General features: G+C 42.7%; 2 protein-coding genes across 2 annotated transcripts in view; one reads left to right on the forward strand and one right to left on the reverse strand.

Moving 5' to 3' along the window:
• asphd1 (aspartate beta-hydroxylase domain containing 1) overlaps positions 1-19,524 on the reverse strand; it is a 96,421-nt gene that overhangs the window by 74,256 nt on the left and 2,641 nt on the right. Inside the window, exon 2 of the mRNA XM_014192148.2 lies at positions 12,058-12,521. Coding sequence (XP_014047623.1) covers positions 12,058-12,507 — 450 coding nt within the window. The 5' untranslated portion in view covers positions 12,508-12,521. The remainder of the gene's footprint in view (positions 1-12,057; positions 12,522-19,524) is intronic.
• The window catches only part of sez6l2 (seizure related 6 homolog (mouse)-like 2), a 162,655-nt gene that overhangs the window by 54,503 nt on the left and 88,628 nt on the right, over positions 1-19,524 (forward strand). The window lies entirely within an intron of this gene.

The raw sequence follows: 19,524 nt of genomic DNA on the forward strand, positions 1-19,524 counted from the left end.
TTTAGAGCTACACCTTTTCTGATCAAGAAGAAGGCATTTTCAGATGGAGAAGTTATCAAAGAAGCAATGATGATAATTGCTAACACTGTACTTAAAGACGACATCCAACTGGGTGCATCTACGATGGTTAGACAAGTGTCTGGTAACTTGGCCGATCAGCTGGACCGGGATCTGGCGAAGTGCAGCTGGTTTAGCATCCAGTGCGACGAGTCCGTGGACAGCAGCAGTTTAGCGCAGCTGTTAGTTTTTATCCGGATGGTGTTTGAAGATTTCTCCCCAAGAGAAGAACTCCTGGCACTACTGCCCTTAAAGACAACTACGAGGAGAGTTGACATTTATAACACGGTGAAGGAGTTTTTCGTGCAGAAAAAGGTACCATTGGAAAAGCTAGTAGCGGTGACTACAGACGGGGCTCCTGCTATGATCGGCCGACATACAGGTTTCATTGCTCACTGTAAGTGACCCAGACTTCCCAAAATGTCTGCATTACCATGGCATCATTCACCAGCAGGCGTTATGTGCAAAAGTGATCGGCTTTGAGCACATGATGACTCCCGTTGTAAAAATCATAAACAACATCCGCTCCAAAGCAAAACAGCACAGAATTTTCAAGGTGCTATTGGAGGAGATGTCAGCTGAATATGGTGACCTGCTGCTACACACAGAAATCCGATGGCTCAGCAGAGGACGAGTTTTACTTCGTTTTTTGTCACTTTTGGGTGAAATCAAAGAGTTCAAGCAGTCCAAAGGCGAAGACGTCTCACTGCTAGAGGACACAGAGTGGACACTTGACCTTGCATTTTTGACGGACATTACTGGGAAACTAAACGACTTGAACTGCAAGCTGCAAGGCAAAGGTAAGACTGTTGTTGATCTGATAAGTGCTTTAAATGCATTTAAAGCCAAGATGAACATTTTCTCTGTGGATTTAATGAAAAAAATGTGCTGCACTTTCCCTCTGCGCAGTCGGTGCTGAAAGACAATTCTTCAGCATCTGAGACATTTGACAAAGTTGTAGAAAAGTACTGTGAAGTCATAAACGGACTTGGGCAAGAGTTTGAGAATAGGTTTTGTGACCTTCATCAGATTGAGCCATGTGTGTTGTTCATTTCCAATCCTTTCATGAATGTGGACACAACATTCTTTGCTGAGCAACTAAGTGCAACGTTCAACTTGGATGCTGGACAGGTGGAGATTGAAATCATAACATTGCAAAATGACCTCCACCTCAAAGCCTACCAGGCTGCACCAAACTTTTGGTGCCTTGTTGACACAGAGAAGTACAGTGGAGTATGCACAGCAGCTATGAAGGTTGCTAGCCTGTTTGGTTCAACCAATCTCTGTGAATCAGCGTTTTCTGACATGAACTTCATCAAGAACAAACACAGAACACGCCTCACTGATGCACATCTGAAAGACTCACTCACAATTGCAGTGTCAAGTTACACTCCAGATTACAATACACTTGTGAACAGCATGCAATGCCAGTCTTCCCACTAACAAAGAAACAGATACCAGATGTTGTCAGTGGCAACATGGCAGTGCCATGGCGAAGTTGAATTAAAATATTGAAGAATTGTGTTCAATTTAAAAGTGTGTTTAAAAATGCAGCAGATTTGGTCATTAGTTCAAAATGTGACAAGATTTATTTAAAAATAAGTAGTTTTTTCTAACATTACATAATTGATAACTTTTTGAAACAGTGCAACATAGTTCATGACTTGTTAAAAGGGTTTGTCAGTGGCTACTGAAAATGGGACATTTTTCCTACGAAATGTAGTGATGTAAGTGATCATCTGAAAATGTAACAATTACTGAGATTAAAGTGCTGAATATTGATATCTGTTTCCCACCTTATTGTCATTGTTGATAATTATTGTGAGAAATTATTAACGTGATCAGTGTCTTCACATAGATGAGTATCATTAATCATTATTAATAACATATAACTAATGGCAAACTGAGCAAATTTGTTATTTCAGAAAAGCGTATCAAACTGGTAGCCCTTTGTATGACTCAGTACCCATGAAGTAGCTCTCAGTTTCAAAAAGGTTGGTGACCCCTGATCTAAGGACTGATATTTCCTTTAATAGGGCAGGAGTGGGAGTTTTAATGTAGTCCTTCTCTTTAGTACCTAATTCACCCTCTAGCGTTTTTTGCTTTTTCCGCTTTTTCCGCCTCTTAGTAGCTGTGTATGACATAATCAAACGCCTGGCGTACGCTTTACAGGTTTCCCAAAAGAGCGAGGGGTTATCTGTTGATTGAGAGTTGATAGAGAAAAATGCTTTAAACTCTGTAATAAAATATGATGTAAATGTATGGTCTTTAAGAATGGTTGTATTCAACCACCAATGTCTTGACAGATTGGATGCCCTGCTGAGTTTTATGTCCAGGATCACCTCCATATGATCAGATATGACTATGCTTCCTATCCTAGCAGATAAAACAGACTGCAAAGTTGTCCTGGTTATAAAAAAGTAATCTATTCTAGTCTGACATCCATGAGGTGCAAAGAAAAAAGTGAACTCTCTGTTGGATGGATGAAAGGTTCTCCAAACATCAGCATACCCCAGATCATCACAAATAGCTTTAAGTGACTTAGCTTGTGGAGAGAGTGAAGCTATACCGCTGGGAAACTTGTCAATAAGGGGGTTCAACAAACAATTAAAATCACCTCCAACCACTGCAGTGTCTGAGTTTAATTCTGAAAAGTCTAGAAATACCTTAGTGAGGAAATCAGGGGGGTGGGGAGGGCTGGAAGTAAATATTCATTATGGAAATGTTCTGCCCTTGTAAAGTACCATTAATTATAACAAAATTACCAAATGTATCTTTCACACAATTCAACACCTTAAGTGGTAGGTTCTTTTTCACAAGAATTGCTACACCTCTACTTCTGGATGTAAATGATGAGAAAAACACTTGACCAAACGCCCCTTGCTGCAACTTCAGATGCTCCTTATCATCCAAATGAGTTTCTTGCAACAGAGCAATATCAATATTTTATTTTTTCAAAAAAGACTACCTTCTTCCTTTTAATGGGGTTATTGCTCCCTCTAATGTTCCATGTACCTACACGCAGTCTGTTACCTGCCATTGCACTTTGACCAAACAATATCCAGACTGAATCCTACTGTAAAGATGGGGTGGTACCTTTTCCCACTCTCATCAATCTCACCAAGCATAAACAAACGATATGAACCCTGAACCCGAACTATACTAAACCCGAAAATTAAACATGTAAAGATTCAAAAGGGGTTTTTCCCACTAGCTAACATGCAGGGGATTTCAACTCTCCAATGTAGACTCTTGTCCACATTGCCACTCAATAGCCTCATCCTTTATATATATGGAAATGAAAATCAATAGAAGAAGATTGAGGCTCTTCCACCTAAAACCAAGCCTGGGCACCAATATAGATTCAGACAAATACTGCTCAAAAAAATAAAGGGAACAATAAAATAACACATCCTAGATCTGAATGAATGAAATAATCTTATTAAATACTTTTTTCTTTACATAGTTGAATGTGCTGACAACAAAATCACACAAAAATAATCAATGGAAATTCAATTTATCAACCCATGGAGGTCTGGATTTGGAGTCACACTCAAAATTAAAGTGGAAAACCACACTACAGGCTGATCCAACTTTGATGTAATGTCCTTAAAACAAGTCAAAATGAGGCTCAGTAGTGTGTGTGGCCTCCACGTGCCTGTATGACCTCCCTACAACGCCTGGGCATGCTCCTGATGAGGTGGCGGATGGTCTCCTGAGGGATCTCCTCCCAGACCTGGACTAAAGCATCCGCCAACTCCTGGACAGTCTGTGGTGCAACGTGGCGTTGGTGGATGGCGCGAGACATGATGTCCCAGATGTGCTCAATTGGATTCAGGTCTGGGGAATGGGCGGGCCAGTCCATAGCACCAATGCCCTCCTCTTGCAGGAACTGCTGACACACTCCAGCCACATGAGGTCTAGCATTGTCTTGCATTAGGAGGAACCCAGGGCCAACCGCACCAGCATATGGTCTCACAAGGGGTCTGAGGATCTCATCTCGGTACCTAATGGCAGTCAGGCTACCTCTGGCGAGCACATGGAGGGCTGTGCGGCCCCCCAAAGAAATGCCACCCCACACCATGACTGACCCACCGCCAAACCGGTCATGCTGGAGGATGTTGCAGGCAGCAGAACATTCTCCATGGCGTCTCCAGACTCTGTCACGTCTGTCACGTGCTCAGTGTGAACCTGCTTTCATCTGTGAAGAGCACAGGGTGCCAGTGGTGAATTTGCCAATCTTGGTATTCTCTGGCAAATGCCAAACGTCTTGCACGGTGTTGGGCTGTAAGCACAACCCCCACCTGTGGACGTCGGGCCCTCATACCACCCTCATGGAGTCTGTTTCTGACCGTTTGAGCAGACACATGCACATTTGTGGCCTGCTGGAGGTCATTTTGCAGGGCTCTGGCAGTGCTCCTCCTGCTCCTCCTTGCACAAAGGCGGAGGTAGCGGTCCTGCTGCTGGGTTGTTGCCCTCCTACGGCCTCCTCCACGTCTCCTGAAGTACTGGCCTGTCTCCTGGTAGCGCCTCTATGCTCTGGACACTACGCTGACAGACACAGCAAACCTTCTTGCCACAGCTCGCATTGATGTGCCATCCTGGATGAGCTGCACTACCTGAGCCACTTGTGTGGGTTGTAGACTCCGTCTCATGCTACCACTAGAGTGAAAGCACCGCCAGCATTCAAAAGTGACCAAAACATCAGCCAGGAAGCATAGGAACTGAGAAGTGGTCTGTGGTCCCCACCTGCAGAACCACTCCTTTATTGGGGGTGTCTTGCTAATTGCCTATAATTTCCACCTGTTGTCTATTCCATTTGCACAACAGCATGTGAAATTTATTGTCAATCAGTGTTGCTTCCTAAGTGGACAGTTTGATTTCACAGAAGTGTGATTGACTTGGAGTTACATTGTGTTGTTTAAGTGTTCCCTTTATTTTTTTGAGCAGTGTATTTCAGTCTGAGCTATAGTGGCAGTTACTTTAGCAAGAAAAATAATAAAGATACACATATTACTGAACAGAAGCACATGAAGCACATGAGAACTCACACTACTGCTTCATGATCAGATTCAAATAAAAAAGTAATCAAATGCTGCGGAGGTGCAGCTTAAAGTTATTTACCCGAGAGAGTCAAACACAGCAGCCTCTTCAGGTGTGTAGAGTTTTTTAGGCGATCCGTTGACCATAATCTTCAATGTGGCCGGGTACAGCAGTGCGTAGCCCATCTTCATTCTCTTGAGTCGAGCCTTCACCTCATCAAACGCTTTGCGTCTTTGTACAACCGCTGTGGAATAATCATTGAAAAATGAGACCCTTGGACCTTGACGTTGACTACCGTCAGAACTGATGCTTCTAGCCACATCCATGACGCGCTGCTTGTCGGTGAAGTTGTGGAACTTTATAACCACTGGCTGTGGGCACTGGTTGGGGCCGGGTATCGGTGCTTGAGAGCGATGGGCTCTGTCCAGCTTCACATGACCAGCCTTAGTGTCCATTTATAGGTAACCAGGGATTAATTCCTCCAACATTTTTACTGAACGTGTCCCTTCAGAATTTGCCGTGAGTCCCACAACACGGATATTGCATCTGCGTCCTCGATTATCCAAGTCGTCAATGTGCTCTGCCATTTCACGCACCTGTTTCTCAAGTGCCTTTATCTTAGTGTCCATTGATGTAGTTGAAGTTTCCACAGTAGCAATTCTTCCTTACGCCTCATCCACACGCTTGACAACCCTCTGTCGTTCAGCTGAATGGCCTGCTATTGCTTCCAAGACCATTCCTACCTTAACATCGATCACTTTAGTAATGTTATCCATCATCCTTTGAATCACCAGGTCCATTGTGCCTGGATCCGTAGTGCCGTTAGCATCGCTAACATTAGCTAGCTCCTCCTGCACATCTACAGGGATGGTGGTTTTGGTCGAGTTCTTAGTAGTTCTGCAGGGCATGTTGTTGAACATTTTTGAGAAAAAGCAGTCAAGACTCTTTGTAGGATAACTTATTTAGCAAATGCTATCACTTTTTCAAGCTAGAAGATTAATGTAAAAAGAGAAATCTACGAATGCCACGGGAGCTCACTGAAACACAGTGTTCTCTTCCCGGCGCCATTTTGTCCCCCATACCTACTAAAGATTCTTAACCTGTTGGGGCTAGGGGGCAGTATTTGCACGGCCGGATAAAACACGTACCCGATTTAATCTGGTTACTACTCCTGCCCAGTAACTAGAATATGCATATAATTAGTAGATTTGGATAGAAACACTCTAAAGTTTCTAAAACTGTTTGAATGGTGTCTGAGTATAACAGAACTCATATGGCAGGCCAAAACCTGAGAAGATTCCATGCAGGAAGTGGAAATCTGATTTGTGGAATCACCTTCAACACTTTGCCTATGAAACACACCGTGAGTTAGGATTCATTTAGCACTTCATAAGGCTTCCACTAGATGTCAACAATTTTTACAAAGTGGTTTGAGTCTTCTATGGTAGAAACTGACCGAAAGAGAGGCTTGGAAAGTTGGTCATAGAGGGAGGGCCATTACTACTATGACGCGGGCGCCCATGGGTACCCTTTCATTTCGAAACGTTTAGTAAGACAATGCAATCGTCCGCCTTGAATATTATTGAAGCTCTGATTGAAAAAGGCCCTAAAGATTTATGTTATACAACGTTTGACATGTTTGAACGAACGTAAATAAATATTTTTGCACATTCGTGATGACAAGTCCCGTGCGCCTTATACATTATGAGTAGCCTCCGGAACGCGCTAACAAGAAGGAGCTATTGGGACATAAATTATTAACTTTTTCGAACAAAACTACATTTGATGTGGACCTGGGATTCCTGGAAGTGCCTTCTGATGAAGATAATCAAAGGTAAGGGAATATTTACAATAGTATATTTGATTTTAGATGGTTCCAAGATGGCGCTAACCTGTATCGCCTAGCCTATTTTTCTGAGCATAGCACCTCGTTTATTGCAAAGTGTGATTTCCCAGTAAAGTTATTTTTAAATCTGGCAATGAGGTTGCATTCACGAGATGTTCATCTATAATTCTTTGAATGACAATATTACATTTTAACAATGTTTTCGAATAGTAATTTTGTAAATTGTAGCGCTGATTCACCGGAAGCATTTGAGGGAAAATATTTTCTGAACGTCACGCGCCGATGTAAAATGCTGTTTTTATATATAAATATGAACTTTATCGAACAAAAAATGCATGTATTGTGTAACATGATGTCCTTTGAGTGTCATCTGATGAAGATTGTCAAAGGTTAGTGCTGCATTTAGCTGTGTTTTGGGTATTTGTGATGCATGCTAGTTGCTTTGAAAATGGCAGTGTGATTATTTTTGGCTGGGTACTCTCCTAACATAATCTAATGTTTTGCTTTTGCTGTAAAGCCTTTTTGAAATTGGACAACGTGGTTCGATTCAAGAGAGGTGTATCTATAAAATGGTGTAAAATAGTCATATGTTTGAGAAATTGAAGTTATAGCATTTATGAGGTATTTGTATTTTGCGCGACGCGATTCCACTGACTGTTGACTAGGGTGGGACGCAACCGTCCCAGGTTCCCAGACAGGTTAACGGTACCAGTGCCTCCCCGATTCTTAATTAGAAGAGTGTAAGGTGTCTGCCAAGCTTTGTAGCTTACACATTGTGAGAGCAGAAGAGTAAAAAGACTGACTACACCACAGGCCCAGCCACAGGAAAAGTGGATCCCTTCTTCACATCGCTATCGAGGACTTGCAATGATCCAAGCTTCATCTTCCTAAACACAGGAGGTTCAAGCTCCACATAGACTGAAAAACCATCAGAGAAGCACAACAGAGAACACAGAACTCCAGTGTCCGTAAGGAAGACAGAAGTTTCATCTCAGTCTGAAGCTAACCAGGCTCATCCCTCAAGAAAGACAGTTGAGGACCCAAACAAACAGTGTCCATTACACAACAAGCCTCACCCTCTGAGAAAATGCCGCAGCTTCAGGAGCAAGACACTGGATGAATGCAAGTCTTATCTCAAAGACAACCACATCTGTTTCAGATAATGTGCTTCAACCAAACATCTCGCAAAAGACTGTGAGACAGCTGTGTAGTGCAAAGAGTGCAACAGTGATAGACACCCATCTGCGTTACATCCGGGGCAAGCCCCATGGAAAACCGAGAACTCCGCAGCCAAGGAAGATCATGGCGGGGAGCATAGGGAAAGGGCAACACCTGCAGTAACCTCAGAGTTTACTGAGATCTGTGGAGAGGCAGTCAGCTCTAGATCGTGTTCCAAGATATGCTTAGTCAAAGTGTATCCTGAAGGTCATAGAGAGAAGGCAGTAAGAATGTATACCATCTTAGATGAACAGAGCAACAGGTCGTTAGACAGAATTGAGTTCTTCGATCTCTTCTCTGTCAGAGGAGGTTCAGCAACTACATTGTGGAGTCACTGGAAGGAAAAACACAGCTTACTCTTCCCACTCTCATAGAATGTGACATGATGCCTGACGATAGATCAGAGATTCCCTCACCTGAAATTGCACGTCATCTCCTGCATCTGATGCCTGTTGCAGACAAGATTCCAGCACTCGGCGCGGGCGCAGCAATCCTTCTCCTGCTCGGGAAGAGACATACTAAGAGTGCACAAAGTCAGAAAGCAATACAACGCACCCTATGCACAACGCCTTGACCTCGGATGGGTCATTTTCGGTGATGTATGTCTGAACGGATCTCACAAGCCAGCTAAAGTTAGCGTTTACAGAACAAATGTGCTGCAAAATGGACGCACATCATTCAGATCAAAGAGAGACTGAATAACACAACACAACTTTCAGAAGCTCAGAGTTGCATACAGGCCGCTGTCCCAGCTGGAGATACGGATGACTTCGGATGCAAAGTGTTTGAAAGAACACAAAACTACGACAAGCCAGCAGCCATCCTCAAACACACCACATGGTTCTCAGGCCCACTCTTCCTGACAAAGATAGAGATAGAAGAGACTACTCAGTTAGAAACCTTCGAACTCGTGGGATCCGATACTGACACGGAGATCTGGCCACAAGTCACAACCTTCATTACCGAAGCTACTGAAGTCCAACTTGGCTCACACAGGTTTGAACGTTTCTCCAGCTGGAAGTCACTCACCCGAGCAATGGCAAAACTACTCCAAATAGCCAAAGCATTCTCCAGGGCTCCAGACAGTGACAAGGGCAACCATCTTAAACAGGCCAAAACCACCATCATCAGATGAGTACAGCAAGAAGTCTTCAAAGAAGAAATCAAGTGCCTCACCAAAAGAGAAAAGGTCTCCAAACACTTTCCACTAAAGAAGCTGGACCCTATCATCGATAAGGACGGGTTGATAAGAATCGGAGGTCTCACAGTGGCAGCGGATATGTCATAGGAAAAGAAACACCCTCTCATCATGCCCAAGAACCACCACGTCACCACTCTGTTGGCGAGGCAATACCACAAGCAAGTTGCACATCAGGGTCATCACTTCACTGAAGACGCAGTCGGTCAGTTGGATTGTGGATCATTGGAAGTGAAAGACTGGTATCCAGCATAATCTATAAGTGTGTGATCTGCAGAAAACTTAGAGGAAAACTGGAAAAGCAAAAGATGTCAGACTTACCTGCAGACAGACTTGCCACTGATCCTCCGTTCACTCATATTGGACTGGACATCTTAGGGCCCTGGAGCATCACCTCTCATCGGACCAGAGGAGGCAGCGCTGAAAGTAAACGCTGGGCCGTCCTCTTCTCCTTGCATGAGTACAAGAGCGGTACACAACAAAGTGATAAACTCTGTCTACCCCCAGCTTCATCAATGGTTTGAGAATATTCTTCTCTATCCGAGGACCTGCAAAGCAACTACGCTTGGATCGTGGCACAAACTTCAGCCTGCAAAGAGCTGAAGATCAGAACAGCTGACTCTGAGATGAGTACTTACCTTCAAGACCAAAGATGCACATGGTCTTTCAATCACCCTGTGCGTCACATGTGGGAGGAGCTTGTGAGAGAATGATTGGAATCGCTCGTCGCATTCTGGATGCCATGCTTCTGGAAGTTAGTTCTACTCGTCTAACACATGAAGTCCTCACCACACTCATGGCTGAAGTCTTGGCCATCATGAATGCTCAACCCATAGTTCCAGTGTCCATGGATCCAGAGATGACAGCAGTTCTTACACCTGCAATGCTTCTGACACAATTTTTTTTTAAACTACAACAGCACCTCCAGGAGACTTCAACCTCAAAGATCTCTACAGCAAGCAATGGAAACATGTTCAGAGCCTCACAGACACATTCTGGAAAAGATGGAGGCAAGAATACCTGGTGACACTCCAGTCATGCAGATGGCAAGTTGACAAACCTCTCACTAAAAGACACGCAAGTCCACCGAAACGAATGGCCTGCTGGACTCGTCGTCAAAACTGTACCAAGCGGTGATAACAAAGTCAGGGCAGTGGAAGTGAGAGTCATGAGACAGGGCACCCCTAAGGTGTTCTTCAGACATGTCTCCGAAGTCGTCCTACTCCTCCAAAAGTAAACATAGTGACATAGCGGGGAGTGTTCTGATAGCTGTACTAATGTACAAAGTATCCTATGTTGTCATCTAGTGGCGAAGTTGGGTACTGTAGCTTTTAATTTGCTAACTCTCGGTGCAACGCTATTTCCTGTCAGAACAATCCGAGCAAGAACAACAGACAGACTAGCTCTATTTTTCCATTTTACTAGGATTTGGTTAAAGATAAATTTGTAAGAACTTTGAGTTATTAGGACATACTTTCGCTAATTCAAATTGTGTTTCTAGAATATTTATGTTTTTTACATGTTTATTCTAGTTTTCTAAGTTCCGATGATGCTAAGCTAATTGCGCTAACTATCACCCATTCAATTAACATTGTGTGTTAGCATGCTAGCTAACGTTTCGTGACGGAATTTAGCTTCTTTGGGTTTTGGATGTATATAACTATTTTAAGTGTTCAGATATCTCGTGACAGAGTTAAATTATAGTTATTAAGCTATATGGACACTTAGATTGTGTGTATATGTTTGTGATGTAAACTGTCATCAGTTCTGCGTGGTCATGTTGGCTAGCTAGGCTTATTTTTTTGTTGCTAGTTCGTGATAAAAATGCTGTTCTTTATTTGTATCCAGTTGTGTGAATGTTTATAGTGATTTTTCTAATACATTTTCTCCTTTCTGTATCTGTTACAGTTTTACAAACGAAATATCTTCTACTAAAGATTCTTAACGATACCAGTGTCTCCCTGATTCTTTATTGGAAGAGTGTAAGCTGTCTGCCAAGCTTTGTAGCTTACACATTGTGAGGGCAGAACAAAAGTTTACACAGAAATGATTTGATATTGAGATAAAAACAGCAGCATTGGGCCTTTTAAGTGTGTAGGTGGAACCTGAGATTCTGATTCACCTTTAATATCGGTTTCATCTGGTGTCTTTTAAAAATGCAGGCAATTCTTTCCAGTATTGGCACAGATACACAATCACTTGGTTTACAAACAATGGAGTAAATCAACCACTAACACCTTATTTGGATAGTCCATCTCTAGATGCTCTACAGACTATTAGTAACATTTCTACTAACCCTAAGCCTTAACCCTAAATTTAACCCTTGTCCTAACCCTTAACCCTTACCTTTATTCTATACCTATCCCTAATCGCAAAACTTAGAAGGGGTTGGGTTAAATGCGGAAGACACATTTCAGTTCAATGCATTCAGTTGTACAACTGACTAGGTATCCCCATTTCCCTTTCCAGTTGCTTATGAAAATATAGTTTGTTGATAGTATGACCATGTGTAGAGCATCTACAGATGGATTATCCGTACTATCCAAATAAAGTGTGACCAACCAACCACCATCTTTTGGGTAATGATGGGGTTAGACAGTTGTATTAAGATCATGAGGCATTTCATATTATTCAAAAATCAATGGTTATATCATTCATTCATTGAAATGACTGTAAATTTCAGATTTCACATTACCTGCTCCCGGAGTCCTTTATGAATGCGTCCCATGCCAGCCCAGCTGTAGCGCTTTGCATACTCCTGCAGTGCTGCATACAGCTTCCTGCCACTCGCTGTGGCCTGGGCTGGGAACAGGGCATGGCTCAGCACAGGGGTCAGGTAGCCTTGCTCCTGCTCCTCCTCTCCCGTCTCCATGGTGATGCAGGGAGTCCCCCGATCGCCAGTGGCCACATTTGATGTGGCTCTGCACACTGCTCCAGCACAGCTGCTGGCGCGGGACAACACAGAGCGCCTGGAGCCGGACTTGTGCTTACCTGGGATGGCTCGGCCTGGAGCTGGTGGGTCAGAGCCCACCCTGTAACAATACCATAGGAAGAGGAGCAGCAGGGTCCACAGGAGCCCATTCAGAGGACGGACCCCCAGCACAGCACAGGGGGGCAATGGGAGCAGATCCATGGGCCAGTCCATCCTACAGTGATGAACTGAAATAACAGAGGGGAAGTAAAGGAGAAAGAGCAGGAGATAAGTATGCTATAGAAGGAGGAATCGAGAGAGATATCAATAGGTGCCGGTTTTCCAGACACAAATAAAGCCCTGGACTATAACTAAATAGGGCTATCTTCTGCATTCCAGGTGACTACCTCGTGAAGCTGGTTGAGAGAATGCCAAGAGTTTGCAAAGCTGTCATCAAGGCAAAGGGTGGCTACTTTGAAGAATCTCAAATATAAAATATGTTTTGATTTGTTTAACACTTTTTTGGTTACTACATGATTCCTTATGTGTTATTTGATAGTTTTGATGTCTTCACTATTATTCTACAATGTAGAAAATAGTACAAATAAAGAAAAACCCAGGAATGAGTACAGTGAGGGAAAAAAGTATTTGATCCCCTGCTGATTTGGTATGTTTGCCCACTGACAAAGAAATGATCAGTCTATAATTTTAATGGTAGGTTTATTTGAACAGTGAGAGACAGAATAACAACAAAATAATCCAGAAAAACGCATGTAAAAAATGTTATAAATTGATTTGCATTTTAATGAGTGAAATAAGTATTTGACCCCTCTGCAAAACATGACTTAGTACTTGGTGGCAAAACCCTTGTTGGCAATCACAGAGGTCAGACATTTCTTGTAGTTGGCCACCAGGTTTGCACACATCTCAGGAGGGATTTTGTCCCACTCCTCTTTGCAGATCTTCTCCAAGTCATTAAGGTTTTGAGGCTGACGTTTGGCAACGCGAACCTTCAGCTCCCTCCACAGATTTTCTATGGGATTAAGGTCTGGAGACTGGCTAGGCCACTCCAGGACCTTAAGGACAGACGTTCCGCTAGCGGAACGCCTCACCAATATCCAATGGTATAGAGTGGCGCGAATTACAAATACCTCAAAAATGCAAAAACTTCAATTTTTCAAACATATGACTATTTTACACCATTTTAAAGACAAGACTCTCCTTTATCTAACCACATTGTCCGATTTCAAAAAGGCTTTACAACGAAAGCAAAACATTAGATTATGTCAGGAGAGTACCCAGCCAGAAATAATCACACACCCATTTTTCAAGCTAGCATATATGTCACAAAAACCAAAACCACAGCTAAATGCAGCACTAACCTTTGATGATCTTCATCAGATGACACTCCTAGGACATTATGTTATACAATACATGCATGTTTTGTTCAATCAAGTTCATATTTATATCAAAAACCAGCTTCTTACATTAGCATGTGACGTTCAGAACTAGCATACCCACTGAAACTTCCGGTGAATTTACTAAATTACTCACGATAAACGTTGACAAAAAACATAAATTATTTTAAGAATTATAGATACAGAACTCTTTTATGCAATCGCGGTGTCCGATTTTAAAATAGCTTTTCGGTGAAAGCACATTTTGCAATATTCTGAGTAGATAGCCCGGCCATCACAGGCTAGCTATTTTGACACCCACCAAGTTTGGCACTCACCAAACTCAGATTTACTATAAGACGAATTGGATTACCTTTGCTGATCTTCGTCAGAATGCACTCCCAGGACTTCTACTTCCACACCAATGTTGTTTTTGTTCCAAATAATCCATAGTTATATCCAAATAGCGGCGTTTTGTTCTTGCGTTCAAGACACTATCCGAAGGGTGACGCGCCGGCGCGTATCGTGACAAAATATTTCAAAATATTCCATTACCGTACTTCGAAGCATGTCAAACGCTGTTTAAAATCGACCACTATCCAAATGCGCTACTGTTTTTCAGCCAGGGACTGCAGTCATCATTCAACGTTCTGGCGCCTTCTGAGAGCCTATGGGAGCCTTAGAAAATGTCACGTTACAGCAGAGATCCTCTGTTTTCGATAAAGAGGTTATAGAAGGCCAAGAAATGATCAGAGAGGACACTTCCTGTTTAGAATCTTCTCAGGTTTTGGCCTGCCATATGAGTTCTGTTATACTCACAGACACCATTCAAACCGTTTTAGAAACTTTAGGGTGTTTTCTATCCAAATCAAACAATTATATGCATATTCTAGTTACTGGGCAGGAGTAGTAACCAGATTAAATCGGTTACGTGTTTTATCCGGCCGTGTCAATACTGCCCCCTAGCCCTAACAGGTTAAGAGATGGATCTGGAAGCCCTCAGAATCCAGTCAGGCTATCCTGCACCCTCAGAGTTTGATCTTGGTCGGAACAGCCGGCTTGTACGGCCTTTCAACAAAAAATAGGTGGATGTATATTTTACTTTGTTTGAGCGGATTGCCACATCCCTAAAATGGCCGTGAGATATTTAGTCACTGCTCCTCCAAAGTGTTGTTGTGAGAAGGGCTCAATGTATATGCCACTTTATCTCTTGACCAGAGTTCAGATTATGACACTGTTAAAGCTGCTATCCTTCGGGTTTACGAGTTGGTCCCAGAGGCATACAGACAACAACAAATTACGAAAGACAGAATCACAAAGCCATGTTGAGTTTGCAAGGGAACAAGTATGTCTTTTTGATCAGTGGTGTGGTCCTCAAGAGGTCAAGGACCTGGAGGATTAAAACACACTCATACTTCTCGAACAGTTCAAGAATTGCCTTCAAGAAAGGGTTAAGACCTACATTTATGAGCACAAGGATCTCACTCTTGAGAAAGCTGCAGTCCTTGAAAATGAGTTTGTGTTGACACAAAATTAACTTCACAAACAAAGCACCCAGTAGTTAGTCCTTTCACAAATAGCAAACCAGTGAATTCACCTCATACTACTAGGTTTCAGTCTTTTTCTACAGTGCCCAAAGATAAAGATCGGCAGAAAACTGTTTTTTTGTATCCGCTAGTTTTTCATTACTGCCGTGAGAAAGGACACATTGTCCTAGGTTAAAACAGAAAACAGAGAGAGAAAAATATGTTTATTCTTGTGGGAGCCTTTAACCCCTGTGCGGCCTGGACATCCAGCGAAAAATCATATCACCATTAGCATAACAAAATGTAATAATAATTTTTTTTCAATTTTTTTCTTCATATTATATCGTTTTATAGATACACCTCTCCTGAATCGAACCACGTTGTCCGATTTCAAAAAGGCTTTACAGCAAAAGAAAAACATTAGATTATGTTAGAGGAGTATATCGTAAAAGTAGCCACATAGCCATTTTCCGACCAACCACATGCATCACAAATAACCAAAAAACAGCTAAATGCAGCACTAACCTTTGACAATCTTCATCAGATGACACACCTAGGACATCATGTTACACAATACATGCATTCTTTTGTTCGATAAAGTTCATATTTATATATAAAAACAGCATTTTACATCGGTGCGTAACGTTGACTAACTATTTTCCCTCAAATGCATCCGATGAAACAGAGCTACAATTTACTAAATTACTATTCGAAAACATTTTTAAAATGTAATATTGTCATTCTAAGATTTATAGATGAATATCTCTTGAAAGCACCTGTAATGCCAGATTTAAAATTAACTTTACTGGGTAATCATACTTTGCGATGAAAGGGGATGCGATACTCTGAAAAATAGGCTAACGTTACAGGTCAGCGCCATCTTGGAACAATCGCATATCACATCTAGTCTTGTATACTATTGTCAATAATCCCTTACCTTTGGTTGTCTTCATCAGAAAGCACTTCCAGGAATCCCAGGTCCACAACAAATGTATTTTAGTTCGAAAAAATTACTCCTTTATGTTCCAAGAGCTTGTTCTTGGTAGCGCGTCTGAAGGCTGATCCAAATGCTCCGTCGGCCGCGGGACAGCCATTTCGAGAAAATGCATTTTTTTCCCATTTAGGTTCGTTCAAACATGTCAAACGTTGTATAACATAAATCTTCAGGGCGTTTTTCAACAAGAGAGCCAATAAGATTCGAGGGGGACGATTGCATTGTGTTTCAAAACGTTTCGAAAGGGGAGGGTAACCAGGGGCGCCGGCGTCATAATGGTGATGGCCCTCTCCGTGTGACCACATTCCACAGCGTCTCATTCATTCAGTTTTAACAGTAGGAGACTCAAACCACTTTGTAAAGACTGGGGACATCTAGTGGAAGCTATAGGAAGTGCTCAATGAACCATAGCTCACGGTGTGATTAATAGGCAATGTGATGAAGTTGAGTTCGCAATTCAGAATTCCACTTCCTGTTTCAATCTGTCTCGGGGTTTTGACTGCCATATGAGTTATGTTATACTCACAGACACCATTCAAACAGTTTTAGAAACTTTAGGGTGTTTTCTATCCACAAGTATTAATTATATGCATATCCTAGCTTCTGAGTTTGAGTAGTAGGCCGTTTAAAATGGGCACAAATTTGTTTCAAAATGCGCGTGGCGCCCCCTATCCTAGGCGACCGTCAAGAGGTTAAGTCTGGTTGGGATTGATGTACGTATCTCCTAAACAAGATTTTGGAAAATATGTGTATGAACCCTTTGTTTCAGACAGGTTTATGTCTCTGCAGAGTGGAGATACTTTTAAGCAGCTGGTAAAGATACTTTGAGACATTTGGGCAGACCAATCCTTCATTTTGGAGGGTGTTTTTCTTTGTCTGACAATTCAGCAACTGATAGTCTGGTAGTACAAGGTGGGGAGATTTGTTTCATGGAAGTTCCTTTGTATACAGTAATGTGGAACTCGAGTCTGATCTTATTTCTGGTACCGTTGTCGTTGGAGTGAGGCCTAGCCTACCGGTGAAGGGGTCTTATTCATTTTGGGAAACAATTTGGCTGGAGGGAAGGTCGTGCCAAATCCTGTCATTTGTAAGGAACCCAGAGTAAAGGAACACTGTGTTCCCAGCGTGCTATGTGTAAGAAAGTTGCTGGGAGCAAGTCTAATGTCGAGGAGGATGTCAGAGATCCCACCATGGTCGATCTCTCCGATGTTTATGGGTGATCCTGATTTCCCTAAACCTCCTGAGTGCCTCTCAAATTGTCGTTCCAGTTACGCTTCGACAAAAGATGCTGAGGTTGGCTTAATATGGTATTATGGCAGGCCATCAAGACATATGACCGGATCTTGCGTAACTTCTTCTGGCCTGGTCTGAAACAGGATGTTGTGGCTTACTGTAAATCATGTTGTGTTTGCCAGCAGACGGGTAAACCGAACCAAGCTGTACTGGTTGCACCTTTGCAGCCTATTCCTGCTTTTGAAAGCCTTTCAACAGGGTTCTGGTGAATTGTGTTGGTCCTTTGTACAAAGCAAAGAGTGGTAATCAGTTTCTCTTGACCATTACGTGCGCTGTCACTCGTTTCCCTGAGGTCAATCCTCTGAGGAAAATCATGTCTCCCAATATTGTTAAGGCCCTGATGAAATTATTTTCAACATTTGGACTTCAGCAGGTAGTGTAGTTGGACCAAGGTTTGAATTTCATATCAAATGTCTTCAATGTTACCCATTGCCTCTCTAGTGCCTACCACCCAGAGTCTCAAGGTGCTCTTGAGAAACTTCATCAGACTTTGAAGTCCATGTTGAGAGCTAACTGTTTTGAGTTTGAGAATGACTGGAACGAAGGTGTCCCTCTTCTGCTGTTTGCAGCATGGGAGGTTGTTCAGGAATCTCTCGGTTTTAGTCCAAATGAGCTCGTTTGAATATCATGTCAGAGATCCTTTGAGTTTGCTGAGAGAGTGGTTGTTTCAAGACAACAAACACCTTAAAAACAAATCTGTTGGCGAACGTTAGTGCTTTTTGATACAGATCTCACCACGCCAGCGAGTCTGCCAGTGAGAATCTGGAGAAGGCGCAAATGAAAATGAAAGTTTGGTACAATCAAAACGCCTGAAACCGCACTTTCGATGTTGGTTTTGTTTCCCGTTCTGGGGTCACCGTTGCAAGCTCGCTTTTCAGGCCCTTACCCCATACTGAAAAACATGTCATCTGGATTACATCATCACCATGCCGGAGCTCAAGAACAAAAAAAATGCCTGTGTCATGTCAACATGTTGAAACCATACTTCACCCGCTACGATCAGGCGGACAAGTCGGTGGAAACCGATAGTGATGTTTTGCTGCTGTCACTGTTGACTATAGTCTTCCTCAAGAGCACAAGGAAAGCCCAATACACCCTGTGCATATTGGACGATTGAGTAACTCAGAGATTCTAGAAAACCTTGCTGTATTTTGGCACACTCGTCTCGGAAGGAAAAAGGAAACAATGTTTCACTGCTTTTAGAATATCGGGGTTTATTCTCAGATGTGCCAACTCAGACAAATGTACTAGAGCATGACATTTGGGGACTCTGACCCAATCAAACAACATGCCTATCGAGTGAATCCTAAAAAGAGAGAGAAGCTCCATTACATTTGGGGACTCTGACCCAATCAAACAACATGCCTATCGAGTGAATCCTGAAAAGAGAGAGAGAAGCTCCACAGTGAGGTGGAGTTCATGCTTGAGCACAGCATTGCACAACATGACAACGGTCAGTGGAGTTCGCCCTGTATTTTAGTACCTAAGGCGGATAGGTCTCTGCTGTTTTGTTTCCGATTTTCGGAAACTCAATGCCATTACTAAGTCAGACTCGTACCCTTTGCACAGGGTCGATGATTGTGTGGACCTTGTTGGTGCTACTAAGTACGTTAGCAAGTTTGATCTGCTGAAGAGATATTGGCAGGTCCCTCTAACTGAGCGTGCCTACCTTTGTCTCCCGTTCAGGTTAGGAAATGCCAGAGACATGTTTCAAAGGCTCGTGCACATCGTGCTATGTGGCCTAGAAAATGCTGAAGCATATTTGGATGTGGTCATATTTAGCACCACCTGGCCCCAACACCTTCAGGATATTAGGAGTCTGTTTGGCGTTTCGCAGCTGCCAACCTGACAATTAACCTGTCAAAGAGTGAAATTGCAAAGAGTGAAAAAGCAACAGTGAAATATCTCGGGAAGGTGGTGGGGCAAGGGAGAGTCCGAAAAAGTGGAGGCCATCAATAACCTTCCAGTGCAAGCTTCTGTGCTGATTCTTGGGAAAGGCTGGCTACTACTTGGCTTTTTGCAAGAACTTTGCCCAGGTTGA

This window comes from Salmo salar, chromosome ssa03, assembly GCF_905237065.1.
Source record: "Salmo salar chromosome ssa03, Ssal_v3.1, whole genome shotgun sequence".
Taxonomy (NCBI): Eukaryota; Metazoa; Chordata; class Actinopteri; order Salmoniformes; family Salmonidae; genus Salmo; species Salmo salar.